The sequence below is a fragment of the Tamandua tetradactyla genome, chromosome 7 (assembly GCF_023851605.1).
Source record: "Tamandua tetradactyla isolate mTamTet1 chromosome 7, mTamTet1.pri, whole genome shotgun sequence".
NCBI lineage: Eukaryota > Metazoa > Chordata > Mammalia > Pilosa > Myrmecophagidae > Tamandua > Tamandua tetradactyla.
This window is the reverse complement of record NC_135333.1, coordinates 34,406,280-34,430,328: the sequence shown is the minus strand read 5'-3', so window position 1 is coordinate 34,430,328 and position 24,049 is coordinate 34,406,280. Positions and strand designations below refer to the sequence as shown.

The 24,049-nt window shown below is 46.8% G+C and overlaps 2 protein-coding genes and 1 pseudogene across 9 annotated transcripts in view; 2 read left to right on the top strand and 1 right to left on the bottom strand.

The window, feature by feature from the left end:
- The window catches only part of RANGAP1 (Ran GTPase activating protein 1), a 34,022-nt gene extending 26,561 nt beyond the window's left edge, over positions 1-7,461 (top strand). For 3 of the 7 annotated variants that reach the window (XM_077168976.1, XM_077168972.1, XM_077168974.1), the window contains 4 exons: positions 3,399-3,501; positions 4,747-4,835; positions 5,114-5,235; positions 6,416-7,461. In XM_077168976.1, the coding sequence (XP_077025091.1) occupies positions 3,399-3,501; positions 4,747-4,835; positions 5,114-5,235; positions 6,416-6,485 (384 nt within the window). In that variant the 3' untranslated portion in view covers positions 6,486-7,461. Of the gene's footprint in view, positions 1-3,398; positions 3,503-3,983; positions 4,145-4,746; positions 4,836-5,113; positions 5,236-6,415 lie in introns of those variants that run through there. The other 4 variants (XM_077168973.1, XR_013179315.1, XR_013179316.1 and 1 more) reach the window with 4 other exon arrangements.
- Positions 7,462-15,980: 8,519 nt separating this feature from the next.
- CHADL (chondroadherin like) overlaps positions 15,981-24,049 on the top strand; it is a 12,935-nt gene continuing 4,866 nt past the window's right edge. Inside the window, exons 1-3 of one of the 2 annotated variants that reach the window (XM_077168962.1) lie at positions 15,981-16,429; positions 20,806-20,986; positions 21,935-23,629. In XM_077168962.1, coding sequence (XP_077025077.1) covers positions 16,287-16,429; positions 20,806-20,986; positions 21,935-23,629 — 2,019 coding nt within the window. In that variant the 5' untranslated portion in view covers positions 15,981-16,286. The remainder of the gene's footprint in view (positions 16,430-20,805; positions 20,987-21,934; positions 23,630-24,049) is intronic. The other variant, XM_077168963.1, reaches the window with a different exon arrangement.
- LOC143691033 (large ribosomal subunit protein eL42-like) lies at positions 19,237-19,917 on the bottom strand (annotated as a pseudogene).

The window sequence follows — 24,049 nt, the reverse complement described above, 5'->3', positions numbered from 1 at the left end:
AGCATTCCCAGTGCAGAAACCTGGTCCCAGTTCTGGAGGGAGCAGAGTTACCCTTGTGCACCTACGGGGAGCATGTATGTCAAGCCCAGTCTGTCTAGTGGTGGTCTGGCAAACTAGCGGTCCCAGAACTTGACGTGCATGTAGAAGGTGGTTCACTGAACTCTCCTCCAGAAGGCTGTGGGAAAGCAGTCAAATTGTACTGCTTTGGCAAGGGATTGCTGACTATAGGACATACAGTGCAGTGCCTGGACCATGAGGAATCTGATTCCTAGCAAAGAGATCTTTGGAACTGCCTAAAGAGGGAAATTCCTAATGGCCAGATTCATATGCACATACCCAGAACAAGATGCGTGGGCAGAAAGACTCAGGGAGGCCCTTATACTTTGCCTTAGAGCAAATCTCTAAACTCACTGTATGGATAAACCTGAGGGAGATCACTCATTCCTGCGGTTCAATCTGCAAAGACTGGAAAAGGTGTTTTCTTTTTTCTTTCTTTTTTTTTGTAGTTGTTAGCTTCTGCCATTCAGGGAAAGCTCTGTCATAACAAGTTGGATAGAAGCTTAAGGAACAGATGCCTCTGAGTCTAAATTCCAGTGACAGTACATTAAAATATCAAAATTTCCAGGTTTTTTAAAAAATATATTTTGTTAACAAAACAACATACAAATACAAACATTCTTAACATACAAATATCCCATATATGGTGTACAATCAATGACTCACAATATCATCACATAGTTGTATATACATCACCATGATCATTTTTTAAAACATTTGCATCACTCCAGAAAAAGAAGTAAAAAGAAGAAACTCATACATACCATACCTCTTTTACCTCTCCCTCTCATTCAAAATTTCGGGTTTTAACAAAAGTTACAATACATGCAAAGAAACAGGAAGCAGTGGCCCACAGGCAGAGAAGATGAAAATACTAGAAACCATCAATGAGGAGGATCAGGGCTGGGACGTTCCAGACAAAAGCTTTAAAAAAAAAAATGGTCCTCAATGCTCAGAGAGCCAAAGAACTAAAGGAAATCAGGAAAATGATAGATGAACATAAAGAGAATATCAATAGAATGATGGAAATTATGAAAGGAACTGAACACAGTAACAGAAATTTAGAATTCCTCAGTTGGGTTCAACAGCAGATTGAAGCTAGCAGAAGAACAATCAGTGAACCTGAAGATAAGACAATTGAAATTCTCCAGTCTGAGGAACCTGTGGGACACCATCAAACGTACCAATAAATGTATCAGTGGAGAAGAAAGAAAAGGGCACAGATTCAAAGAAATAATGGCTGACAACTTCCCAAATTTAATAAAAGACATGAATATACACATTCAGTAGTAAAGTCCAAATTGGATAAATCCAAATGGAACCAAACTGTGCCATGCCATAATCAAATCGTCAGAATTCTGAAAGCCCCCAAAAAGATGCATGTGTCATGCAAGGGAACCTCAAACAGATTAAGTGCTGATACTGCACTGAAAACAATAGAGGCAAGTGAAAGGCAAACTCACCAAGAACGAGTTGAGAATGAAGGAGTTCAGGCAAAGATTTTATTTCAGGAAGAAACAGAATTGCCCAGGCAGTGCTCAGAGGGAGCAACTGCAGTGGAGGGTAGGGCGTTTGTAGCTCAGGTGCAGGAAGTTGGCATGAAAAACACTTGGCAGGGATGGGCTAATGATAAGTTTCTATTCAGCTATGTGATGTTTTCAGGGCAAGCTGACTGTGGTCGTGGGGGTGGGGTGGGCTAGGCCTAGGGCTGTAGGTTTCCTTTCTACATGGTTTACAGGGCAGGCTGACCATTTATGGCTGCGGGGAGTGGACGTAGGAATAAAAGTTTCAATTCTGCTTGGTGAGATTGTCTCGGCAAAGTGGGAAGTTTTTTCTGTCTTCCAGGCCTAATAGCATGAAGGCAGTGGGATGACATTTAAAGTGCTGAAAGCAAAATATTGCCAACCAAGAACTGTATATCTGGCAAAAGTGTCTTTTCAAAAATGAGGGAGGTATTAAGACATTCTCATATAGAAGAGCTGGGGGACTTCATTACACGAGACTGGCTCTGCAAAACATGCTAAAGGAAGTGCTAAAGATTGAAAGGAAAGGGCTGTAGACAATTGACTGAAGTCACATCAAGAAATAAAGCCTCTCTGTTTAACAGAGACTATGAATATGCATATTCTAATTATTTCATATAAGTGAATACATATATTTGTCCTTTTGTGCCTGGCTTATTTCAATCAATATGATGTCTTCAAGGTTCATCCATGTTGTAGCATTTATCACAACTTCATTCCTTTTTATGACTGAATAATAGTCCATCCTATAAATATTTTGTTAATCCATTCATCTCTTGATGGACACTTGGGTCGCTTCTACCTTTTGTCACTTATGAATAATGCTGCTATAAACATCAGTGTCTGATGTCCCTGCTTTCAAGTCTTTGGGATATACCTAGAAGTGAGATTGCTGGGTCACATGATAATTCTGTTTAACTTTTGGATGAACCACTAAACTGCGCTCCATAGTTTGTAGCTATACCATTTTACATTCTCATCAGCAGTGCACAAGGATTCCTGTTTCTCCACATTCTCGTCAGCTTACTTTCCTTTTTTTTTAATTTAATGCCATCCTCCTGGGTGCAAGATGGTTTCTTGTGGGTTTGATTTGCATTTTCTTAGCTGCTAATGGTGTGTTGAGCATCTTTTCCTATGCTTATTGGCCATTTTGCCATTATATCTTCTTTGGAGAAATATCTATTCAAGTTATTTGTCCTTTCTTTTAAATTGAGTTTTTTTGTTGTGGTAGGATTTCTTTATATATTCTGGATATTAAGACCTTATCAGAAAAATGGTTTCAAATATTTTCTCCCATTCTGTCTTTTCACTTTCTTGAGAATCCTTTGCTACACAAAAGTTTTTAATTTTGAAGTCCATTTTGTCTAGTTTTTATTTTGTTGCTTATGGTTTTGGTATAAAATCTAAAAATTCATTGCCTGCTGAAAAGTCCTGAAGATATTTCTCTGTTTTCTTCTAGGAGTTTTATAGTTTCAGTATTTATATTTAGGTCTTTGATTTTGAGTTAATTTTTGTACATGGTTTGAGGTAGGGGCCCAATTTCATATTTTTGCATGTAGAGATCCAGTTTTCCCAGCACCGTTTGTTGAGGTGACTGTTATTTCTTGAGAACTATATTTAATGCTCATTCACTCATTCACATATCCATCACTCCATATGTGTGACCTGCCAGACTCTGAGGGACAGCGTGGCCAAGGCAGGACCTGCCCTTTCCTACCAGAAGTGCATGTGTTGCCTAGGCCTCTTCCAGCCAACAGCAGAATCCAAAGCTCCCTTGTGGTCCAGGCCGTGGTGAAACATTGTCTCTTGTTTCCTCAGACTGACACATCTGATCCTGAGAAGGTGGTCTCCGCCTTCCTCAAGGTGTCTTCAGTCTTCAAGGACGAAGCCACAGTGAGGACAGCTGTGCAGGATGCAGTAGGTACTGCGGGTTGGGTGGGGCCTTGGATTTCTCAGCCCTTCTTGCCACTCCAGGAGTCACCCTTATTCACCCACAGATGACATTAACCATGAATTACTATAAGCTCTCTGTTCCAGCCTCCCACTTGCTCTTCTGTTGAGTTCTTGCCATGTACCTACAGTGGAGCAGGCTGAGTGCTCAGGCAAATGGGGAAACAGATCCAAAGAGTGTAAGGGCCTTAAGTCATACAGCTATATGCAGTTAGAACTCAGACCTTTTTCACCTCCTCATGCAGTGGGCCAGGAGGTGTCAGGTGTGGGCCTAGGCTGGGAGGAGTATGCCCTCTTATCTTAGGGAGATTAAAGGTTCACATCCATGAGGCCTCCGTGCACAAGGTCCTGGTTCTGAGAAGCCAAGCCCCAGCAAAGGGGTAAAAGCTGAGGCTTCATCCAGTATCTGAACCTCCACTTGAAGGAGACAACTGCTTTCCCTATATCTTTTAGGAGGATCTCTGGTCCCTTCCCAAACCCTGTCGTGATCCATTATCCATATCCTGTTCTCTTCGCTGCCACCAGCACAGCACCCACCACCTTCTACCTCTTCGAAGTAGATCAGATTGCCTAAGCAGAGTGGAGAGGAGGGGCCATGCAGGGTGAGGGCCCAGGTGAGGGGCACAGCACGTAGGAAGGGGTGGCAGTGAGTAGAAACATATGATGCTTCTTCCTGGATTGGCAGCATTGATATGATGGAGGCTTGGGAAGTGAAGCTGGGTTGGCGGATGATAGCCATATTGGTGGCTTCAGGTCTTCTCTGAGATCCCCTGTGGGCATTTGTGGGAACAAGTGGCCTGAAATCTGTCTTCCAGAACAGTCTAGGACAGCAGCAAGTATTAATGGTCAGTCCCTGCAGACCCTCAATGGCTCCTCTCTCTGTCCCATTTGCTCTGCCCACCTTGCTGAAACATCTGAGGCCTTCCACAGTGGTGGTTGGCCTTACTTCACCTCCATCCGAGCTGGGCAAGGCGGCCTCGGCAGTGTTGATATAAGCCAATTGTGTGTATGAGGAAATGGAGGCCAGAGCAGGGAAGGGCTGATGGACTGAGCCCTTCCCCCCAGGCCAGCTGGCCTATGTCTGGGTCTTACCTCCCTCTGTCCACCTCCTGAAGGGTAGGAAGCAGGGGCTGAGTCTGCAGGAGGGTTCTGGGTGTCCTGTTCCCTGACTGGTCCTCCACAGCACTCCTGCCCCATCACTATTTCTTTCTTACAGATGCCTTGATGAAGAAGGCCTTCAGCTCCTCCTCCTTCAACTCCAATGCCTTTCTCACCAGGCTTCTCATCCACATGGGTCTCCTCAAGGTGAGTCTGGAAGGAGCAGCAGATGCAGGACAGGGAAGTCCCAGGGCCTGAAGCTGCTCTGCTCCCTCCCACGTCCCCTATGCTATACCTCAGGTCCTGGGGCTGCTCACCCAGTGTCCCCAAGACTTGGGTGTGCTTACGCAGCCTTGGTCTTCTTACTGGGGTGCCACTGACTCATCTTGACCTTGGCCTTGGGCACTCAGTAAGGTCTGGTTGATAAGAGACCAAAGGCCCCCATTCACCTTTTGACACTCACCTGCCTTCTGTTCCCCTTGCAGAGTGAAGACAAAATCAAAGCCATTGCCAACCTATATGGCCCCCTAATGGCTCTGAACCACATGGTACAACAGGACTATTTCCCCAAGGGCCTTGCACCCCTGCTGCTGGCATTCATGACCAAGTGAGTGTGCCCTTACTACCACCCAGCCAGTGCCTGCAGTCTCAGGCCCTGGGCTCCAGCAAGGGGAGCCTGTCCCCAGGGGTCCTACCCCAGTCAACTTGGCAGCCCTGCTCAGGCTTGTGAGAAGCCTTCATGCCACCTGGGGTTCTTGGTGCCCATGTTTCAGTCTCTCCTCCACTCTGGGAGATCTTCTCCCCTTTGCCCACCTGAAGACACGGGGCTCAGGGACAGCATCTTTCCCTGTGAAGGACAGATGATGTGCAGTGGTCCCCATTTTCCAGAGAAAACTAGCACCCAGGTCAGTTAAGTCATTTTGTTCAGGGTCAGACACTAGGTAGAGACCAGATCAGTGACCAAGCCCAAGTCTGTTGGTCTAGGTCTTGCACTTGGCATGGTTTTTGGGAGCAGTTCTGTTTCTAGCATTCTCCACAGCCACCATGGCCAAAAGGGCCTGATTCTGCTGGACTTCCACAGCCACAGTCCTTCCCTGGGGAGGTGCTTTGCTGGGGAATGCCACTGAGATGCCTGGAGATGTGTGAACTGTGGCCTTGTTCTGGAGGGTTGAGAAGTTTCCAGTCCCTGGGGTCCCACTAGGGATGGGTCAGGAGGCTGTTCCCTGTATCCCCACTGAAGTCCTCTATGACCCTCAGCTGACCTCTAAGTCTGCCCCAGGCTTCCTTCTCCCCATTTGCCTGACCCAGGGCTGGGCAAGACTGTCTCTAAGGGCTCCCACTGGCCACAAGTCCACTGATCCCAGCTGCATTTAGGGAAGTGGGGTGCATGGTCAGAGTAAAAGGCAGCACTCTAGTGGCCAGTCTCAAATGTGTAGTGGTAGACACTGAGGGCTCCTGGCCCTGGCCCTATCTGCTGGAAAGAAAAGGCCCAGGTTCCTGACCTACATTCTGGTCCCAGCTCCAGGCTTGACCCTGGCTGCCAGGCCTTGGGATCTGTCACCTTTCTGAGCCTCATGCACTGCCTCCTCACCCACAGTGCACAAAAGGTGGAAGACTAAAATCCCCCTTGCAAAGTGAGGGTTGTGAGGACTAGAGAATTTGAGTCTGACACATTTCATACTTCAAAAATGGCCTTCTCTCGCTCTTCACATATGGGAAACAGGCACAGCCGGAGCCTGTGCTCCCAGCGGTATCTGCCCTTCCCAGTGGCTCTTCTCTCCCCACAGGCCCAATGGCGCCCTGGAATCCTGTTCCTTTGCCCGCCACAATCTTCTGCAGACGCTGTACAAGGTCTAGACATGAAGCTGGCTCTCCCCTCCCCCTCAGCCTGGACCAGTGGCTGGAGGCAAGACCTTGGATAAACTGAGCTGCAGCCCATCCCCTCCCTTTGGGTGGGACTCTGGCCAGAGGCTGGGAGGGTCTTTGTCTCATGAGTCTTATGGTCCCCCAAGTGTGTATGCTAGTGTGGGTGAATGTGCAGCTGTGTGCTCCCTGTCTGGATTGGGTTCTTGGTGTCTCCCTGCTGGACTGGCCCTGGTCCCACCTTGGGGAGCTGGCCCCCAGGAGAAAAGGTGAAAGCTGCTCTGCCATTAAACTCACCGCCACCTGAGGCTGCTCTGCTGCTCTGTGCCTCAAGGTTGAGACCCTGGTGGCTGTTCCCATCCACCTTGCCTTTCTTCCCCTCCTCGTGGGCTGTACCACAGCCATGGGGATGTCTGTCCATGTGCTGTCCTTCCCTGTGTTGTGGCTGAGCTGTTTCCCACCCTGCCTAGGTGTGTGCTCTCAGCAGTTGCCTCTGCTTCCTGTCACCAAGCCCTGGTCCTACAGTGGCTGCCATCCCCACCTGCCCACCCCTGCTGACACGGATAGGGCCAGGAGGGTTGGCAGCAGAGACTGAGGCCCTCATCCCCGTGGTATCCGGACAGGAAGTAAAAGAAACCTGCGGGCAGACCCCTGATCATCTGGAAGCAGGGGAGGTGGGCAACGCATTGGGCTGTTCCGCTGACTGCTGAGAGTATTTGGGACTCTCACATCTGCCCAAACCTGTTCTCCAGCCCTGGGGGTGGGAGACAGGACCCCCTGATGCCTGAACTGCATCTCAGGGTTGTTTCTCAAAGACCTCCTGGGATAGGGGAGAGGTGGGGACTGGACTGGGCAGAAGATGCCCTTTGACCTCCCTTAGCAGCCCTAAGATCCCCTAGGCTTTCCCCTTTGTGTTCTTTATGTGTCTGGGCTGTGCCCAGAGGCTTCAATAAAGTCATGTATGGCTGCAGCAGAGACTAAGAAACATCTTTTGCCCAAAGTGGGACATTCTTGGGGCCTCATCACCTGGAGTCCCTCCTCAATATGGGCCCTTAGCCACCTGTCAGTCTGTAAAGGACAGTCCATCTTAAGAAGAGTCCCTGTGCCAACCTTGTATCCTCACCTGAGCAGTCCTTTCCTCACTTGGCCTCGATGCTTCCCTCTTGTGGGACTGGCAGCTCCCCTCTAACAGCTGGGCAGATGGTACCTGGGGGAGACACCTGGCTGGGGTGGCAGGGTGGATGGATGCCTAGGCCTTGCTGCATCCATGCGCGGTATACAGGAGGGGGCAGGTGCAGGTCTGGCTGACCCCAAGGCCCTTTGTAGGTCCTGTTCTGAGCTCTAGAGTTATAGGCATTGTCTTTGGGGAGCTCCCAGCCTGGTTGGGAGACCAACAGCTATGGCCCAGCATGAGGATGGGAGGTGGTGAGGATTCTAATCCTTCAAGAATTAGGATAGGAAGAACTGAGTTTTGAAGTTCAAACAAGACTTCTCAAGAGTGATACTTTACACATGGAGAAACCAAAGCTCGGAGATTTCTTTGGCCTGGTTGTGCTTTCTCTTACGTATGTGAGCATTGGCTCAGACTGAGAAGAGAACCAACAGTCTCATTTAGCTTCTTGCCAGTGTAACAGTGCCTGGCTCCTTGAGTCCTCACACAGAGGAGGAGCCTGTCGGTCTTAGGCTTCTGCCTGTTCTGGGCCTTATGACCAGCCAGAGAGGTCCCAGCTCCTGACCAGCTCCACATGGAGGGACAGGCTGCAGAGACCTGCGTTTCCCTGCTCACATCTATAGCCTTTGGAATGTCCCCCAGATTCATGTATACATACCTCTGGAGCTCTAAATGTTCATGAGGAACCACAGCCAACACTTCTTGGAGCTGTTCCAGGTCCCTTGGGACCATGACTCTGGGACTCGAGGACCTTAGCTGTTGGGGCCTGGACAGCAAGGCCTGTCTTAGCACAACGCTGGAGCCACCAAAAGGAATTCAAGGAGCTAATTTCACTCCTGTGTGTGTACTCTGAACCAGAAAAAGCACCAGGAAGCATGGTCAAGTGGGCCCCTAGAAACAGCTTACAAGGCCCAAGTCAGGAATATGGAGTTATAGAGGTCAGACAATGAGAATGCAGCTACCTGGGAAATGGGTAGCAGTAGCCATGTTCAGTGAAGACAATCTCTGTACAATACCATTAGTTCAAAAATAAGGCAAACAACACGTTTAGGTACGCATATATATGTGCAATTGCTAATGTCAATGAAAGGAATGATAAACCCAGAATTCACCATAGGAGTTAGCCTGGGGGAGGCAGAAGACAGGACAGGATGGTGGTGTGACTCAAGCATTGACAGTGATCCAAATCCATGCAACTAAGAGCCATGTTTAAAAAAAAAAAAGTTTTTTTTTTTGACACAAAAAGCTGAAACCATAGAGGAAATTTGACTAAATCAAAATTTAAAATGAAAAACTGCCCCAAGTCATGAAAGTTAAAAGACAAGATTGTGTGGCATTCAACTAAGTGAATGAAACTTGAGGGCAGTATGTTGAATGAAATGACAGAAACAAAAAGACAAATATGTTTTACTCAAATGGACTAACTATAATATACAAAGTTGGAAAATTAAAGTCAAGAACTCTTACAGCTGTCACAATCTATAATTTGCTTCCACTGGATGTAAAAGGCATTAGGCCAAAACTAAATGTCGAATTATCGCACACATACAGTCCATACATGGTGTACACTCAGTGGTTCACAATATCATCACAAGGTGTATTTTCATCACCATGATCATTTTTAGAACATTTGTATCACTCCAGAAAAAGAAATGAAAAAAAAAAACTTATACATCCCATACCCCTTACCCCTCCCTCTCATTGACCAGTAGTATTTCCATCTACCTGATTTATTTTACTTTTATCACCCCTATTATTTATTTTTATCCATATTTTTATCTACATTTGTCCATACCCTGGACAAAATGAATATCAGATACAAGGTTTTCATAATCACAGTCACACTGTAAAAGTTATATCTTTATACAGTCGTCTTCAAGAATAAAAGGTATTGGACAAAATATATATTGGGTAGATGGAAATACTAGTGGTCCATGAGGGAGTGGTAAGGGAATGGTATGTATGAGTTTTTTCTTTATTTTTTTTTTCTGGAGTGATGCAAATGTTCTAAAAAATGATCATGGTGATGAAAATACAACTATGTGATGCTATTGTGAGCCACTGGTTGTACACCATGTATGGAATGTTTGTATATTAAGAATGTATGTGCTTGTATGTTGTTGTATCAATAAAAATGAAAAAAAAAGGTAATGGAATACAACTTGACAGTTTCACGTACTGCCCTCCAGCCTCTCCAATACACCATAAACTAAAAAGGGATATCTATATAATCCATAAAACTAACCTCCAGGATAATCTCTTAACTCTGTTTGAAATCTCTCAGACACTGAAACTTTGTCTCATTTCTCTCTTCCTCCTTTTGGTCAAGAAGGCTTTCTCAATCCCTTGATGCTAAGTTATGGTTCATCCTGGGAATCCTGTCCCATGTTGCCAGGGAGATTTACACCCCTGGGAGTCATGTCCCATGTAGGGCAGAGAGCAGTGAGTTCACCTGCTGACTTGGATTAGAGAGAGGCCACATCTGAGCCACAAAAGAGGTTCTCTGGGGGTGACAGGCATAATTTTAAGTAGGCTTAGCCTATCCTTTGCAGGAATAAGTTTCATAGGGGTGAACCCCAAGATCGAGTGCTCGGCCTTGATTTGGCTGTCCCCACTGCTTGTGAGAATATCAGAAATTTTCTAAATGGGGAAGTTGAATATTTCCTTTTTTCTCCCCAGTTCCCCAGGGGACTTTACAATACTTCTTTATTCACTGCCCAAATTACTCAAGGATATATTGGGGCACCACACTAACCTGGACAAACCAACAAAATCTCATGCCCTTTTCAAGATTCCATGTGCTTATGGTGTTCAACTAAACTGACCATTTCAAGTTAGGTAATGTGCTATCCAAAATATAAATTTTGCACCAAATAAACATCTCTCCCTTTGGTCTCACACAGTTGAAGTTTTAAAATACAGATAACAGTCTTTGCCCTATGTTCCAATCTACTTTAGTCCTATCCAGACCAGCTTCTTTCATATCTCTAGTCAAAGTCTCATCCATTTTTCAACAATTCCTGTATAGGGTACTGCTGATTTTCATATCTTCAGACCTCTAACTATGAGTCCAGGTGTCACATAAATACCTGAAGATTCTGGGACTAACCAGGTTATAGACAGCTCAGTATCTCAAAATTTAGAATTAAATAAATTTTTGTGACTGTTGTAAGAGCTTACAATCTAGGTCCCTTCACAATAGGCCCCAATCTGATAACCTATGCTTTGGACTTAAGTTCTCTGAGTCTGTATATTTAGTCCATATGAGTGAGGCATGATAATATTTGTCCTTTTGTTTCTGACATTTCAGTCAACATACAGTCCTTAGGGTTCATCTACCTAGTTGCAGGCCTCACAACTTCATTCCTTTTTGTAGCTGCTCAATAGTCCATTGTATATATACACGACAATTACCCCTTCCATTCCTCAGTGCTGTACCCTTAGACCACCTCCATCCATTGTGGACTGTGAACACTGCCATCCATAAACACCAGTATGCAAATGTCCACTCGTGTCCCCACACTCAGTTCCTCCAGATCCAGCAATGGGGTTGCAGGATCCTATGGCAACCCCACCCCCAGCTTCCTGTGGAACCACCACACTGCACCTCTCCAAGGGGCTGCACCTCTCAGATTCCCTAACAACAATGAATAGGTACATCTCTTTCTCCACATTTTTTCTGGCACTTGCTTCTCTGTGTTCATTTTTGTTTTTTTTGTATGCTGTTCAACGGGAGTCACATTTCATTCTTTTCCCCTCTGAGTATCCTGTTACTGCAGCACCATTTGTTCAATTTTTATTTGTTGTTGTTTTTTTGTTTCCTTGTTTGTTTTTTGGGGAGTGTATGGGCCAGGAATCCAACCAGGCCTCCCACATGGCAGGCGAGAATTCTACCACTGAACTACCCTTGCACCCCCTTCTCTGTTCCTTTTTCAATAGTTTCATTCACACATCATACATTACAACCTAAGTAATAGACATGCCTTCGCCACCATAATCTATATGAAGACATGTCCTTTTCTTTCACAAATAATCCATACCCCTCTCCCATTCTCCCCACCTGTTGACATTTTGGCAAAATGTCTTTTCAACATGATATTCTTGACCTTTCTCCATGCTATTGCATGGTTAGTCGTTCCTTTATCTTGTGGAGTTGTATTCCATTATATGAATATCTCACAATTTGTTTATCTAGTGTCCTATGGATGGATGTTGTGTGGTTTCCAGGTTTTGGTTCTCATAAATAAAGCTGCTATAAACACTTTATTGAAAATGTTATGTGGACATATGTTTTTACGTCTCCTTGGTAAATATCTAGGAGTGGAATTGCTTGGTCATGGATTAGGTGTATTGTTTAACTTTATAAGGACCTGCTCCTAGGAGTTTAACAACAGCGTATGACCCCTGAATCATTATATTAACATTTCTTTTTAGTCTCCAGTGTCTTAGAGCAGCTAGAAGGAAAAAAACATTTGAAATTGTAGAATTGTAACCCATACCAAATTTTGAAGTCTGTTCTAGAATTACTTGTTAAAATACACTTTGAAATGTATTGCTTTTTTGTTTATATTTCACAATAAAAAATATTTAAAAAATAAGAAAGAACCTACTCCTAGTAGCATTTCTAATAGTGATAGACAACCAAATGTTCATTGTTGGGGCAGTGGATAAATTATGGGATATCCATACAATGGAATATTATTCAGCAAGAAAAAGGAATAAAGTACTGACACATGCTACAACATGAATGACTACTATGGAGTATGGGATTTCCAAATCCAGATGACTTTGCCAGTGAATTCTACCAAACATTCAAAGGACAAAGTAATTCAATTTTTCACAAAATACTCCTGACTATGTGACTATTGTGACTGTGAAAACCTTGTGTCTGATGCTCCTTTTATCTACAGTATGGACAGATGTGTAAAACATATGGATTAAAAATATATAATGGGGGAACAAATGTTAAAATAAATTTAGTAGATTGAAATGCTAGTGATCAATGAAAGGGAGTGATGAGGGGTATAGAAAAAAATAGGGAAAACAGGCTAAAATATATTGGGTAGATGGAAATACTAGCAATCAATGAGAGGAAGGGATAAGGGGTATGGTATGTATGAGTTATTTTCTTTTTTCTTTTTATGTCTTTTTCTGAATTGATACAAATATTCTAAGAAATGATCATGGTGATGAGTATATAACTATGTGATGATACTGTAAGTTATTGATTATATACCAAGAATGGAATGATCATATGGTAAGAATGTTCATGTTTGTATGCTGTTATGTTTAAAAAAAATAAAAGAACATTCCCCATTATAGCAAAAGAGAGAATACTTGTCACCAAAACCTGACAAGAGCAATAAAGGAATGGAAAATTGTAGCTCAATATCACTCATGAGCCCAAATGCAAAAATTCCTAAACAAAAGACTAGCGAGTTGAATTCAATGTATAAATAAGAAAATATTTGGATATTATATTGGATAGTATACCTGTAATGTCAAGTTTAATAAGAGAAAATTAATTTTTATAATTCATTACATTCACAGATTGATGAAGAATCATATGACATCTAAATAGATATGGAAAATTATTTGATAAAACTCAATATCCATTTGTGATAAAAATACCTAGGAAACAAAGAAAAGAACTTCCTTAACCGGTAAAAGTTATTTCCAAAAATGTATAGCAAATATCTATCTTAATAATTAGTGAAACTTCTAAAGCATTTTCTATGAGATCAAGAACAAGATATGAATGAATGCCTGATAACATCCCTTCTATTCAATATTGTACTGAAGACCCTGGCAGAACTTTAAAGCAAGGAAAATAAAGAAAGAAATGTAAAGATTTGTAGAGCAAAGGGCCACAACAGTCTTGAAGTACAAGATGGACAAACTTGCATTATAAAATATCAAAAGTCTTTATAATTAAGGCAGTATGTACTGAAAACTATAAAACATTTTCAAGAAGAACAGATTTAAATAAACAGATGTGCCATGTTCAATGGTGGGAAGATTAAATGTTAAGATGTCAATTTTCCCCTCAAATTGATATGAAGATTCAATGTGATCACAAAAAAAATCCCAGAAGATATTTTTGTAGAAATTGACAAGAAGGTGATTCTAAAATTTGCATGGAAAGAAAAGGGGCCCCTAAAACAACCAAAATTGGACGGAAGAACAATTTTGGAGGGCTTATCCTACCTGATTTTAAGACAACATATCTACAGTTACCCAGTATGGCATTAGTGTAAGGATAGACTTATAGGTCAGTGGGACAGAACAGAGAATCCAGATTTAGACCCTTACATATATGGAAAAATTGATTTTCAACAGAAGTGAGAAGGTAAATCAGTGGGGAAAGGATAGTCTTTTCAACAAATGGTGTTGGGACAATTGGACTTCCAAATGCAAAAGAAAAGAAATGAATCTCAACCCTTACTTTGCAACATAAACAAAATTAACTGGAAATGAATTATAAACCCATATACAAGAGCTAAAACTCCTAGAGTAAAAAATAGGAGAAAATGAGAAAGTCTTTGTGACCTTGGATTAGGCAAAGATTACTTATGCCATACAAAGCACAAATGATTAAATAAAAAGTTGATAAAACTAACAACTTCTGCTGTTCATAAGACACTGTTTAGAAAATGAAAGGCAAGGCACAGACTGGCAGGAGCTATTTACAAAACATATGTTGATAAAGGCTTTGTATTCAGAATATATAAATAATACAACTCAATAACGAAACAAAATTTATAAATGGACAAAATATTTGATCAGTTGATTAAAGAAGATATACAGCTAGCTGATAAGCACATGAAAAGATACTCAACATGATTAGTTATTGGTGAGAAGCAATTTAAAAGTACAATGAGATACATATAGCTCCATACCTGTTAGAATGGCTAAAATTCAAAAAGGCCAACAATACCAAATGCTGAAAGGGTCTGAAGGAACTGAAACCCTCATATACAGCTGGCACGAATGTGCAATGGTACAGCCACTTTGGAAAACAGTTTGGCAGTTTCTTATAAAATTAAACATATACACTTTCTATGACCCAGCAATCCCACTCCTAGGTTATTTACTCAAGAGAAATGAAAATATTTATACAAAGACCTGCAAATGTTTTTTGTCCCAAACTGGAAAGAACCCAAATGTCTATTACTTTGTGTTCTAGTTTGCAAGCTGCCGGAATGCAACATATCAGAAATAGAATGGCTTTTAAAAAGGGAAATTTATTAAGTTGCAGGTTTACAGTTCTAAGGCCAGGAAAATGTCCAAATTAAGGCAAGGCTATGAAACTGTCCAAATTAAGGCACCAAGAAGAGGCTACCTTCACTCCAGAAAGGCCAGTGAAGTTTGGGGTTTCTGTCTCAGCTGGAAGAGCATGTGGTGACATCTGTTAGCTTTCTCTCCTGGCTTCCTGGTTCATGAAAACTCCCCTGGGGGCGTTTTCCTTCCTCATCTCCAAAGCTTTCTGGCTGTGTGGACTCTAAAGCTTTTTCCAAAAACGGTTCCTTCTTAAAGGGCTCCAGTAAGCAACCCCACTTTGAATGGGTGGAAACACATCTCCATGGAAACCATCTAATCAAAAGTTACCACCCACCATAGGGTGAGTCACATTGCCATGGAAACAATCAAGAAGCTCCCACCCAGCAATAATGAATGAGGATTAAAGAACTTGGATTTTCTGGGGTACACCACAGATTCAAACCGGCACACCTTGGAACTGGATAAACAAATTGGGCCACATACTCACAATGGAATACTCTGTGACAAAAAGGAATGATCAACTACCTCATGCCACACCATGGATGCACTTCAAATGTATCATGCTAAGTCAACATAAAAGACTACACACTATAACCCTATTTGTGCAGGTGCACTGTTAGGTAGGCGCTTGAGTGTTCTTTGCAATGTTGTTTGTAATAGCAAAAAATTGGAAGCAACTAAAATGTCCAAGAGTGTTGGAGAAATTGATTTTGATATATTTATACAATGAAATATGATAACAAGTCAAAATAAATGATTGTTATGAATCAACTTGAATAAGTCCCAATAATCTGATAGTCAATAGAAAAAAACCCTGAATTTATAGACTACGTATGCAGTCTTAAACAATGCAAATAAATTCTTTTTTTTTCATGGGCAGGCACTGGGAAATGAACCAGGGTCCCTGGCATGGCAGGTGAGAACTCTGCCACTGAGCCACCGTTGCCGGCCCGCAAATAAATTTTTAAGCACATACAAAAAGAAAGGAGGGTATTTGCCACTCTTGAGCACCTGTGATAGCCAGGCACCTACTTCATCTTCACGGCACCTCTGAGCTAGTTCGGTTTCTTTTATAGACTGGGAGACTGAGGCTCAGGCGAGGAGAGGCCCCCAGGTCACACCGAGCATAGAGGGAGCCCAGATCTGCTGACCTGCAGGCCAGCTCTAGCGGCTCCTCCCCGCCAGACCTGGCCTGGGACTTTGGCTGCCTCGGCAGGGCCCTCAGGCCCGGGGTGGCCTCTGTAGAGCTGGCCGCTGGGCAGGAGGCCCTGTAACTCCAGCCGCTGCTCCCACCCCTCCCTCACCTCAGCCTTGGGAAGTCCCAGCTCGTCTGGGCTGCGACAATGCCCTCCATTCAGCCCTGTCCCTCTACCAGGCCTGCAGGCCAGAAGGCGGGCTCTGGCGACGTTCAGGCAGGAACCAGGGCCGGCCCCTTCCCTTATGCTGCACCTCTAGGCTGGATGGGCCGTGCGAGCAGCATGGAGGGGTGAGTCTTTGGGCCCCAGGAGTGTAAAGGGGGCTAGAGCAGATGGGTGGCCTCAGGTAAGCCCCTGTGTCTCTATGGGCCTCAAAGAGGCTGGAGAAGGGGGACTCTGGGTCCTTCCTGGGCCAGAGATTCTATAAGGGTCTGCCCGAGGTGGGTTCTGAAGTGGGTGTATGGGGATGCAGCTGCTCCATGGGCCCCCAAGGATTAGTCCTTCAGGGGCTTGTCTGAGAGCTCAGTAGCCCTTTACCCTGGATGCTTGTTCCTGCAGGGATCTATCCCCATAGAGACCCCTCTCCTGCCTGCCCTAAGCCACAGCCTTCACCACAGGCTCTGGAGAAGGTCACTAGTACCAAGGCAGGGGCTGGACCCTGGACACAAAGGAGATTCAAAAAAGACAGTGACATGCCAGTGAGCAGACAAGGGGGAGACCCAGAGGGTAGAGGCTCAGTCCAGGGCTCAGGAAGGGCTGCTCAGAGGCGGTGACACAGCTGAGAACAGATGAAAGAACCTGAGTGGGTTAGGTGACGCTGGCAACCAGGAGGGAGTACTGGGCATGTGCGATGAAGGCAAAGCAGTTCTGTATGTTGTTTACAGTGGGAGAACCGGAAATGGGGGTAGGGGGTGGTAACTGAAGAATCTGAGCAGATTCCAGTAGGGGAAATAAGGAGACAGAATTTTTTACCAAAGGCAGTGGGGAGATGCTGAAGGGTGAAGGGTTTTCAGCTGGAGTTGCCATGGTCCCATCTGTGTTCTGGAAAAGTCCCTTTGGTTGTTGGGTGGTGAGCAGGGCACACGAGAGGTCAGGAGAACCATGGTGGCAGTGGTTGTCCGGTAAGAAGTGATAGCAGTGGCTGTGGTTTGTGAGGTGGAAAGGTCTAAGAGGAGATGAGATGGATGGATGGACGAGTGGGTGAATAAATGGATAGATAAAAACAGGTGAGTGAACATGTGGATGGATGGACTTGCCCAAAGCATAGCCCCCCAAACCCAACCCCTTGGTTCCCCTCATCCCAGTCCAGGTCAGCTAGATGGTTCTAAGATGAAGGGAGAACAATAGGGAAATAAACTCAGAAGAGAGAAGAGGCCTGAGCTGCCCTGCTCACCCTGTCAGTGTCTAATCAGCTGTTTTAGTTTGCTAAGGCTGCCAGAATGCAACACATCTGAGACAGACTGGCTTTTATAAAGGGGATTTATTTAGTTACAAATGTACTAATTTGGGAAGGCACATGGTGACATCTGTGGGACTGCTCTCCCAGCTTCTGCGTTCAAACAGCTTTTCCCAGGGTGATTCCTTTTTGCATCGCCAAACGTCTGGGCCTGAGCTGGGCTGTGCTGAGCTCCTTCTCTCTCTTCTGACCTCTCCTTTTAAGCCTCACTCATTGCAGAAGACACTCTCCTTTAGCCCACTGCAGATGTCATCAGCCATAGATGTGTTTTACATGCTGATGATTTCAGTCCACAGTAACAGAACAACTGGGCACGACCACCCGGCCAAACTGACACTTGAACCTAGCAATCATATGTCCACAACATGGTTGTCTAACTTGGCAACTATACAATCACCTTAAACCATACTCAATCCCCAAATAGAAAATAATAATATCCATATTTTTTTACCCAACAATACTCACCTGTCCTGCATACAATGCACTAAATCCTTCCATATACAAAATAACATTCATTTAATCACAATATCAAAAGAAAAAAGCCTTAAACCATTTCAGTAACAATACAAAAACAATACCAACTCAAAAAATTGTACAAAATCTCATTAAACTCAGTTACAGGCCTGGTCTGTCTGAAGGTAAAATTCTCCTCTTGTTGTGGACCTGTGAACTTAGAGCAAGTTATCTGCTTCCAATATACAAAGAAGAACAGTCATAGGATAGACGATCCCATTGCCACAGGGAAAAATTGAAAGAGATCACTGGACCTAAACAATTCTGAAACCCTGCAGGGCAAACTCCATTAGATTTCAAAGTCTGAGAATCATTAATCCTTGGGGCTTTAGAAAATAGCAGTCCCAACCTTTCCAAGGGCCTATGCAGCAGCTGTACTTTCTCCAAACACTGGAATGAGGGTTGCAACAATAGGGACCATTGGGGAGACCACCTTTTCCTCGGTTCTACCCTCCTCAAGCATCTGGGTAGTACCCAGATTCTCTGCCATCTCCAGGACACATGCTTAACTCCTCCAGAGTAACAGGGTGGCAGCCAGGCTCCCCCCAAACATCAGGGAATATGATCCTCCCTCTCCAAGGCACTAGAACTCTTCCTGAACATCAAGGTGGAAGGCCCGCCCTGTACCTCCAGGGCAAACTCACCCCCTCCACACACACAGGTGAATCCATTCTCCCAGCCTGAGGTTTCTTTAATTCAGACTTTAGCTTCCATAGTTCTGTCTCTGAGGTTATTCTTCCTTCTATCTGTCCACTTTCTGTCTTTTCCAGTCCAGATCAGCAGTGATTCCGTTTATACAGGTCTCACAAAATAATTTTTTGACTTGGCATATAGCACACTGGGATCAGGGATCAAACCTTCCAGAAATCCTTTCTGGATAACCTGATCTCCAAGCATGGCTTACCTTGTAATGGCCGACTGGTTCCATGTTTGGTTAAATCCTGAAGTGGGGCACTATTGTCTGGGGTCTCACTTTCTGGAAGCCAGAGTTTTCTAGACCATCAATTTCTTGTTTCTTTGTATCCAAAAGTTCAGTCCTCAGCCTATCCCTTTCTTGTCACATTTTACTATAAACTGCAAGGAGAAACCAGGCTGCATCTTCCACATTTAGCTTAGAAATTTCCCCAGCCAAGTATCCCAGATCATCGCATTCAAATGCTCCCTTCCATACCGCACCAGGAATCAATTTTGCCAAACTTTCTGCCACTTCAAAACAAGGATTGTCCTCTATCCAATCTGCAACAGAAGAATCTTTAGAGTCCATATTTCTACCAATAGTCTCTTCAAAGCAATCTAGGCTTTTTCCATCAAGCACCTCACAATTCTTCCAGAATCGTCCTCTTATCCTTTTTCTGAAGTGACAATAACCTCAAGATTTTTTGTCATAACAAAAGACAAATCTTAGAACTGGATCACTTGGCCCTTTCTCTTCTTGTCTCCTCCCAGTTCAAAATGTTTCCATCTCTTAATAGCCAACATTCTCTTAGAGCAGCAGTTGGGCCCAACACATTCAGGACTCAGTACAATCTTCTTTGTAGTTTTAGCCTTCTTCCAGAATATCAGCTTAGTCTGCCCATTGTAGCCATTCTACTTCCTGTTGTAATGCTGCTTTCCCTGGGCATAGACAGAATCCTTGCCCTTCTGGTGCTGTGTCACTTTGTGGGGTTGGTGCTTGTTGTACTTCTTACAGAAGGTCCAGTGGGTTTTAGGAACATTCACCATGTCTGCCGGGTGCTGGCAGCCCAAAAATCCCTCTTATCCACTTAAAAAGCAGTTCTAACATTCTTGGTATTTGTAAATGCAGCAGCATCCCACTCTTCTGGTACCAAAATCTGTTTTAGTTTGCCAAGGCTGCCGAAATGCAATACATCTGAGATGGACTGGCCTTTATAAAGATGATTTATTTAGTTACAAATGTACTAATTTGGGAAGGCACACAGCAACATCTGCTGGGCTGCTCTCCCCGCTTCTGGGTTCAAACGGATTTCCCCAGGGTGGTTCCTTTCTGAACCTCCAAATGTCTGGGTCTAAGCTGGCTCTGAGCCGGGCTGTGCTGTGCTCCTTCTCTCTCTCCTGACTTCTCCTTTTAAGCCTCACTTATTGTGGAATGTACTCCCCTTAGCCCACTGCAAATTTCACAGCCATACATGAATTTTACATGCTGATGATTTAAGTCCACAGCAACAGAACTGGGCACCATCACCTGGCCAAGTTGAAACCTGAACCTAACTATCACACCAGCCCCACAGCTGGTCCTGCCTAGGCTGGCCCCACCACTTAGGGCCACTGCCATGCTATCTTCTCCAGGTGGGTGCCACTTTGCTCCCTGACATTAGGGAGCCACACCTGTCTGAGGCTGTGCTCCTCCACTACCAACCTCAGCTGGAAGCATCCCCACAGCCTTGGCCACGCTCTGAACCCCAAGTTATTCTGGCATTTAGTAAGTCCCGAGCCACTTGGGAGACAAAGGGACTCAATGGGTGACCTCCCCAAGCCTCAGTTTTGTAAAGTTGAAGCAGGGTTGATAAAACCTTCACCACATTGGGGTTTGAAGCTCAGGGCAATGACAAAGGCCTTCCCTAAAGAGGAAGGTGCCTGAGGGGTTCTGGGGACAGAAGACAGCACCAGAGCTGGGGCCTAGTGAGTGGTCAGCATGGGGCCCCTGTCCCTGTGCACAACTAGCCTCCTTCCCTCCAGGCCCCAGAGCTCCACCCGCTTCTCCTTGGTGCTGCTCCTTCCACTACTTCTGCCACTGCTGGGCCCGGTGTGGCATGTGACTGCCCAACGCTGCCCACAGATCTGCATCTGCGACAACTCCAGGCGGCGTGTGACCTGCCGACACCAGAACCTCACCGAGGTGCCGGACATGATCCCTGAGGTCAGCAGGGCAGGGAGTACAGGCTCAGGATGGCAGAAGGGGACAGTGGGCAGAACCTGGGCTGGGACCAGTGGATTCACCACTGCCTGGCTGGGAGATCATACATGTGCTTTGACCTCTCTGTGCCTCAATCTTCACCTTGTTCTTCACATCTGTACAATGGGAAAATACAACAGCCAGTTAAGAGGGAGATAACCTAGCTAAAATCTTTACCCTGTGATTGGAACAAGTAGCTGACTTGTAGGTGGACTAATTACAGACCCTAGGGCAGGGAACTGGGGATGCAGTTTCTAGGGCTTCCTAGGGCTGCATAGCAAAGTGCCACAAACTGGGTACCTTAAAACAATGGAGACTTTTTCTCTCATAGTTCTGGGGCCCAGAAATACGAAATCAGGTATCCACAGGACCCTGCTTCCTCTGAAGGCCCTAGGGAGGATCCTTGCTTGCCTCTTTCGGTTTCTGGTTGGCCCAGGCACTCCTTGGCTTGTGGCCACATCTCTCCACTCTGCCTTCATCTTCACACGGCCACCTCTGTACCCGTTTCCCTCACCCCAATCCCCATCTTAACTAATTACATATGCAAAGGTCCTAATTCCAAATATAGTCACATTTAGATATTCTAGGTGGACATAAATAAGGGGGATATTATTCAACCTAGTAACAGTGGGTAAAAAATGGTGTCCACCCGATAGAGTTGTGAGCTAGTGGGGAATAGAGAAAGTAAACAGGTGGTGGCAATACATGGTGAAAAGTATCACTGTAGGGATGCCCTAGTGGCTGGGGTGGAAGGCTTCCTGGAGGAAGTGTTAGGGAGGTTGTGTGATTACAGGATGAACAGAAGGAGAAAAAGGCAAGGGGGTAGGAGGAGCGCACACTTGAGGGAATAGCATGTACAGAGGCCTTGGTCAGAGAGGGGCCTCTCAGCTACCCCCCCCCCCTCCCCCGCAGCTGACCCAGCGGCTGGACCTCCAGGGCAACATGCTGAAGGTGATTCCCCCAGCTGCTTTCCAGGCCCTGCCCCACCTCATGCACCTAGACCTGCGGCACTGCCAGGTGGAACAGGTGGCAGAAGGTGCCTTCCGCGGCCTGGGTCGCCTGCTTCTCCTCAACCTGGCCGCCAACCGCCTGACCACGCTGCCTCAGGAAGCGCTGGACGGGCTGGGCTCGCTGCGGCGCCTGGAGCTGGAAGGGAACCTGCTGGAGGAGCTACGGCCGGGGACGTTCCAGGCACTGGGCGCACTAGCCACCCTGAACCTGGCCCACAATGCCCTTGTCTACCTGCCCGCCATGGTCTTCCAGGGGCTGCTGCGCACCCGCTGGCTGCAGCTGTCCCACAACGCGCTCAGCGTGCTGGCCCCCGAAGCCCTGGCCGGCCTCCCCGCCCTGCGCAGGCTCAGCCTGCACCACAACGAGCTGCAGGCCCTTCCCGGGCCGGCCCTGTCCCAGGTCCGTGGCCTGGCACGACTCGAGCTGGGCCACAACCCACTCACCTACACGGGCGAGGAGGACGGGCTGGCGCTGCCCGGCCTGCGGGAGCTGCGGCTGGAGCGCGGGGCCCTGCAGGCCCTGGACGCCCGCGCCTTTGTCCACTGCCCGCGCCTGCACACCCTGGACCTCCGTGGGAACCAGCTGGACACCCTGCCCCCGCTGCAGGGCCTGAGGCGGCTGCGCCGGCTGCGTCTGCAGGGGAATCCGCTGTGGTGCGGCTGCCAAGCGCGGCCGCTGCTCGGGTGGCTGGCACGGGCGCGCGTGCGGGCCGACGGCGCGTGCCGGGGGCCGCGGCGCCTGCGCGGGGAGGCCCTGGACGCCCTGCGGCCCTTCCACCTGCGCTGCCCCGGGGGCGGGCCCGAGGAGGAGGCAGAGGAGCTGGCCGCGGCCCGCGCCCGTGGCCCAACCCAGGCCCCTACGGGGGAAGACTGGGCGGCCCGACCCTGCCCGCGCACCTGCGTGTGCGTGTCCGAGTCCCGACACAGCGGCTGCGAGGGCCGCGGCCTGCGGGCTGTCCCCGTCGGCTTCCCCAACAACACTCAGCTCCTGGACCTAAGGAGGAACCGCTTCCCCGTGGTGCCCCGAGGGTCCTTCCCTGGGCTGGGCCAGCTCGTGTCCCTGCATCTGCAGCACTGCGGCATCGCAGAGCTGGAGGCCGGCGCCTTGGCGGGGCTGGGCCACCTGATCTACCTCTACCTCTCTGACAACCAGCTCTCCGGCCTCAGCGCCGCTGCCCTCCAAGGGGCCCCTCACCTGGGGTACCTGTACCTGGAGCACAACCGCTTCTTGCAGGTACCCTGGGCCGCCCTCCGTGCGTTGCCCAGGCTCTTCTCCCTGCACCTGCAGCACAATGCTGTCACCCACCTGGCACCTGGGGACCTGGCTGGGGCTCAGGCTTTGCGCTGGCTCTACCTGAGTGGGAACCACATCAGCCACGTGTCACCTGGGGCACTAGGCCCAGCTCAGGAGCTGGAGAAGGTGTACCTAGACAGGAACCAGCTGCAAGAGGTGCCCACGGAGGCCTTGGAGGGACTGCCTGCCCTCCTGGAGCTGCAGCTCTCAGGGAACCTGCTCAGGACCCTGCAGGATGGGGCCTTCCTGCCTGTGGCTGAGTCGCTGCAGCACCTCTTCCTGAATGGCAGTGGCCTGGAGCAGGTAGGCATAGGATGTGTAGGCAGATTGGGAAGCAAGACCACCCCCTGCAGGCATTAATTCTATAAACACTTGTGGCACCTCAGCACCAGGCCCTGGGTGTGGTGACCCTGAGATACACCAGACAGTGCCCCTGCCCTCAGGATTTCAGGTGTGGCGGTAGACCAGGATTCCAGGACCTCACAGCTAGAGGCCTGCCCAGGGAGGGCACAGCTGGGGCATGAAGGAGGGAGGAGTTGGGGGATCATGGGGCTATTTGGTGTTATACACGCTGGGGGCAAGACTGGAGACCCCAGGAAATTTTGCAATTAATTGGATGGGGTTTGGGCACAGCAAAAAAAGCCACAAACAGGCCTTGGTGCAACTTGGAAAGAGCAAGCGCTTTTAGCATCCTGTGTTTTGATCCCAGCACAGTCCCTTCCT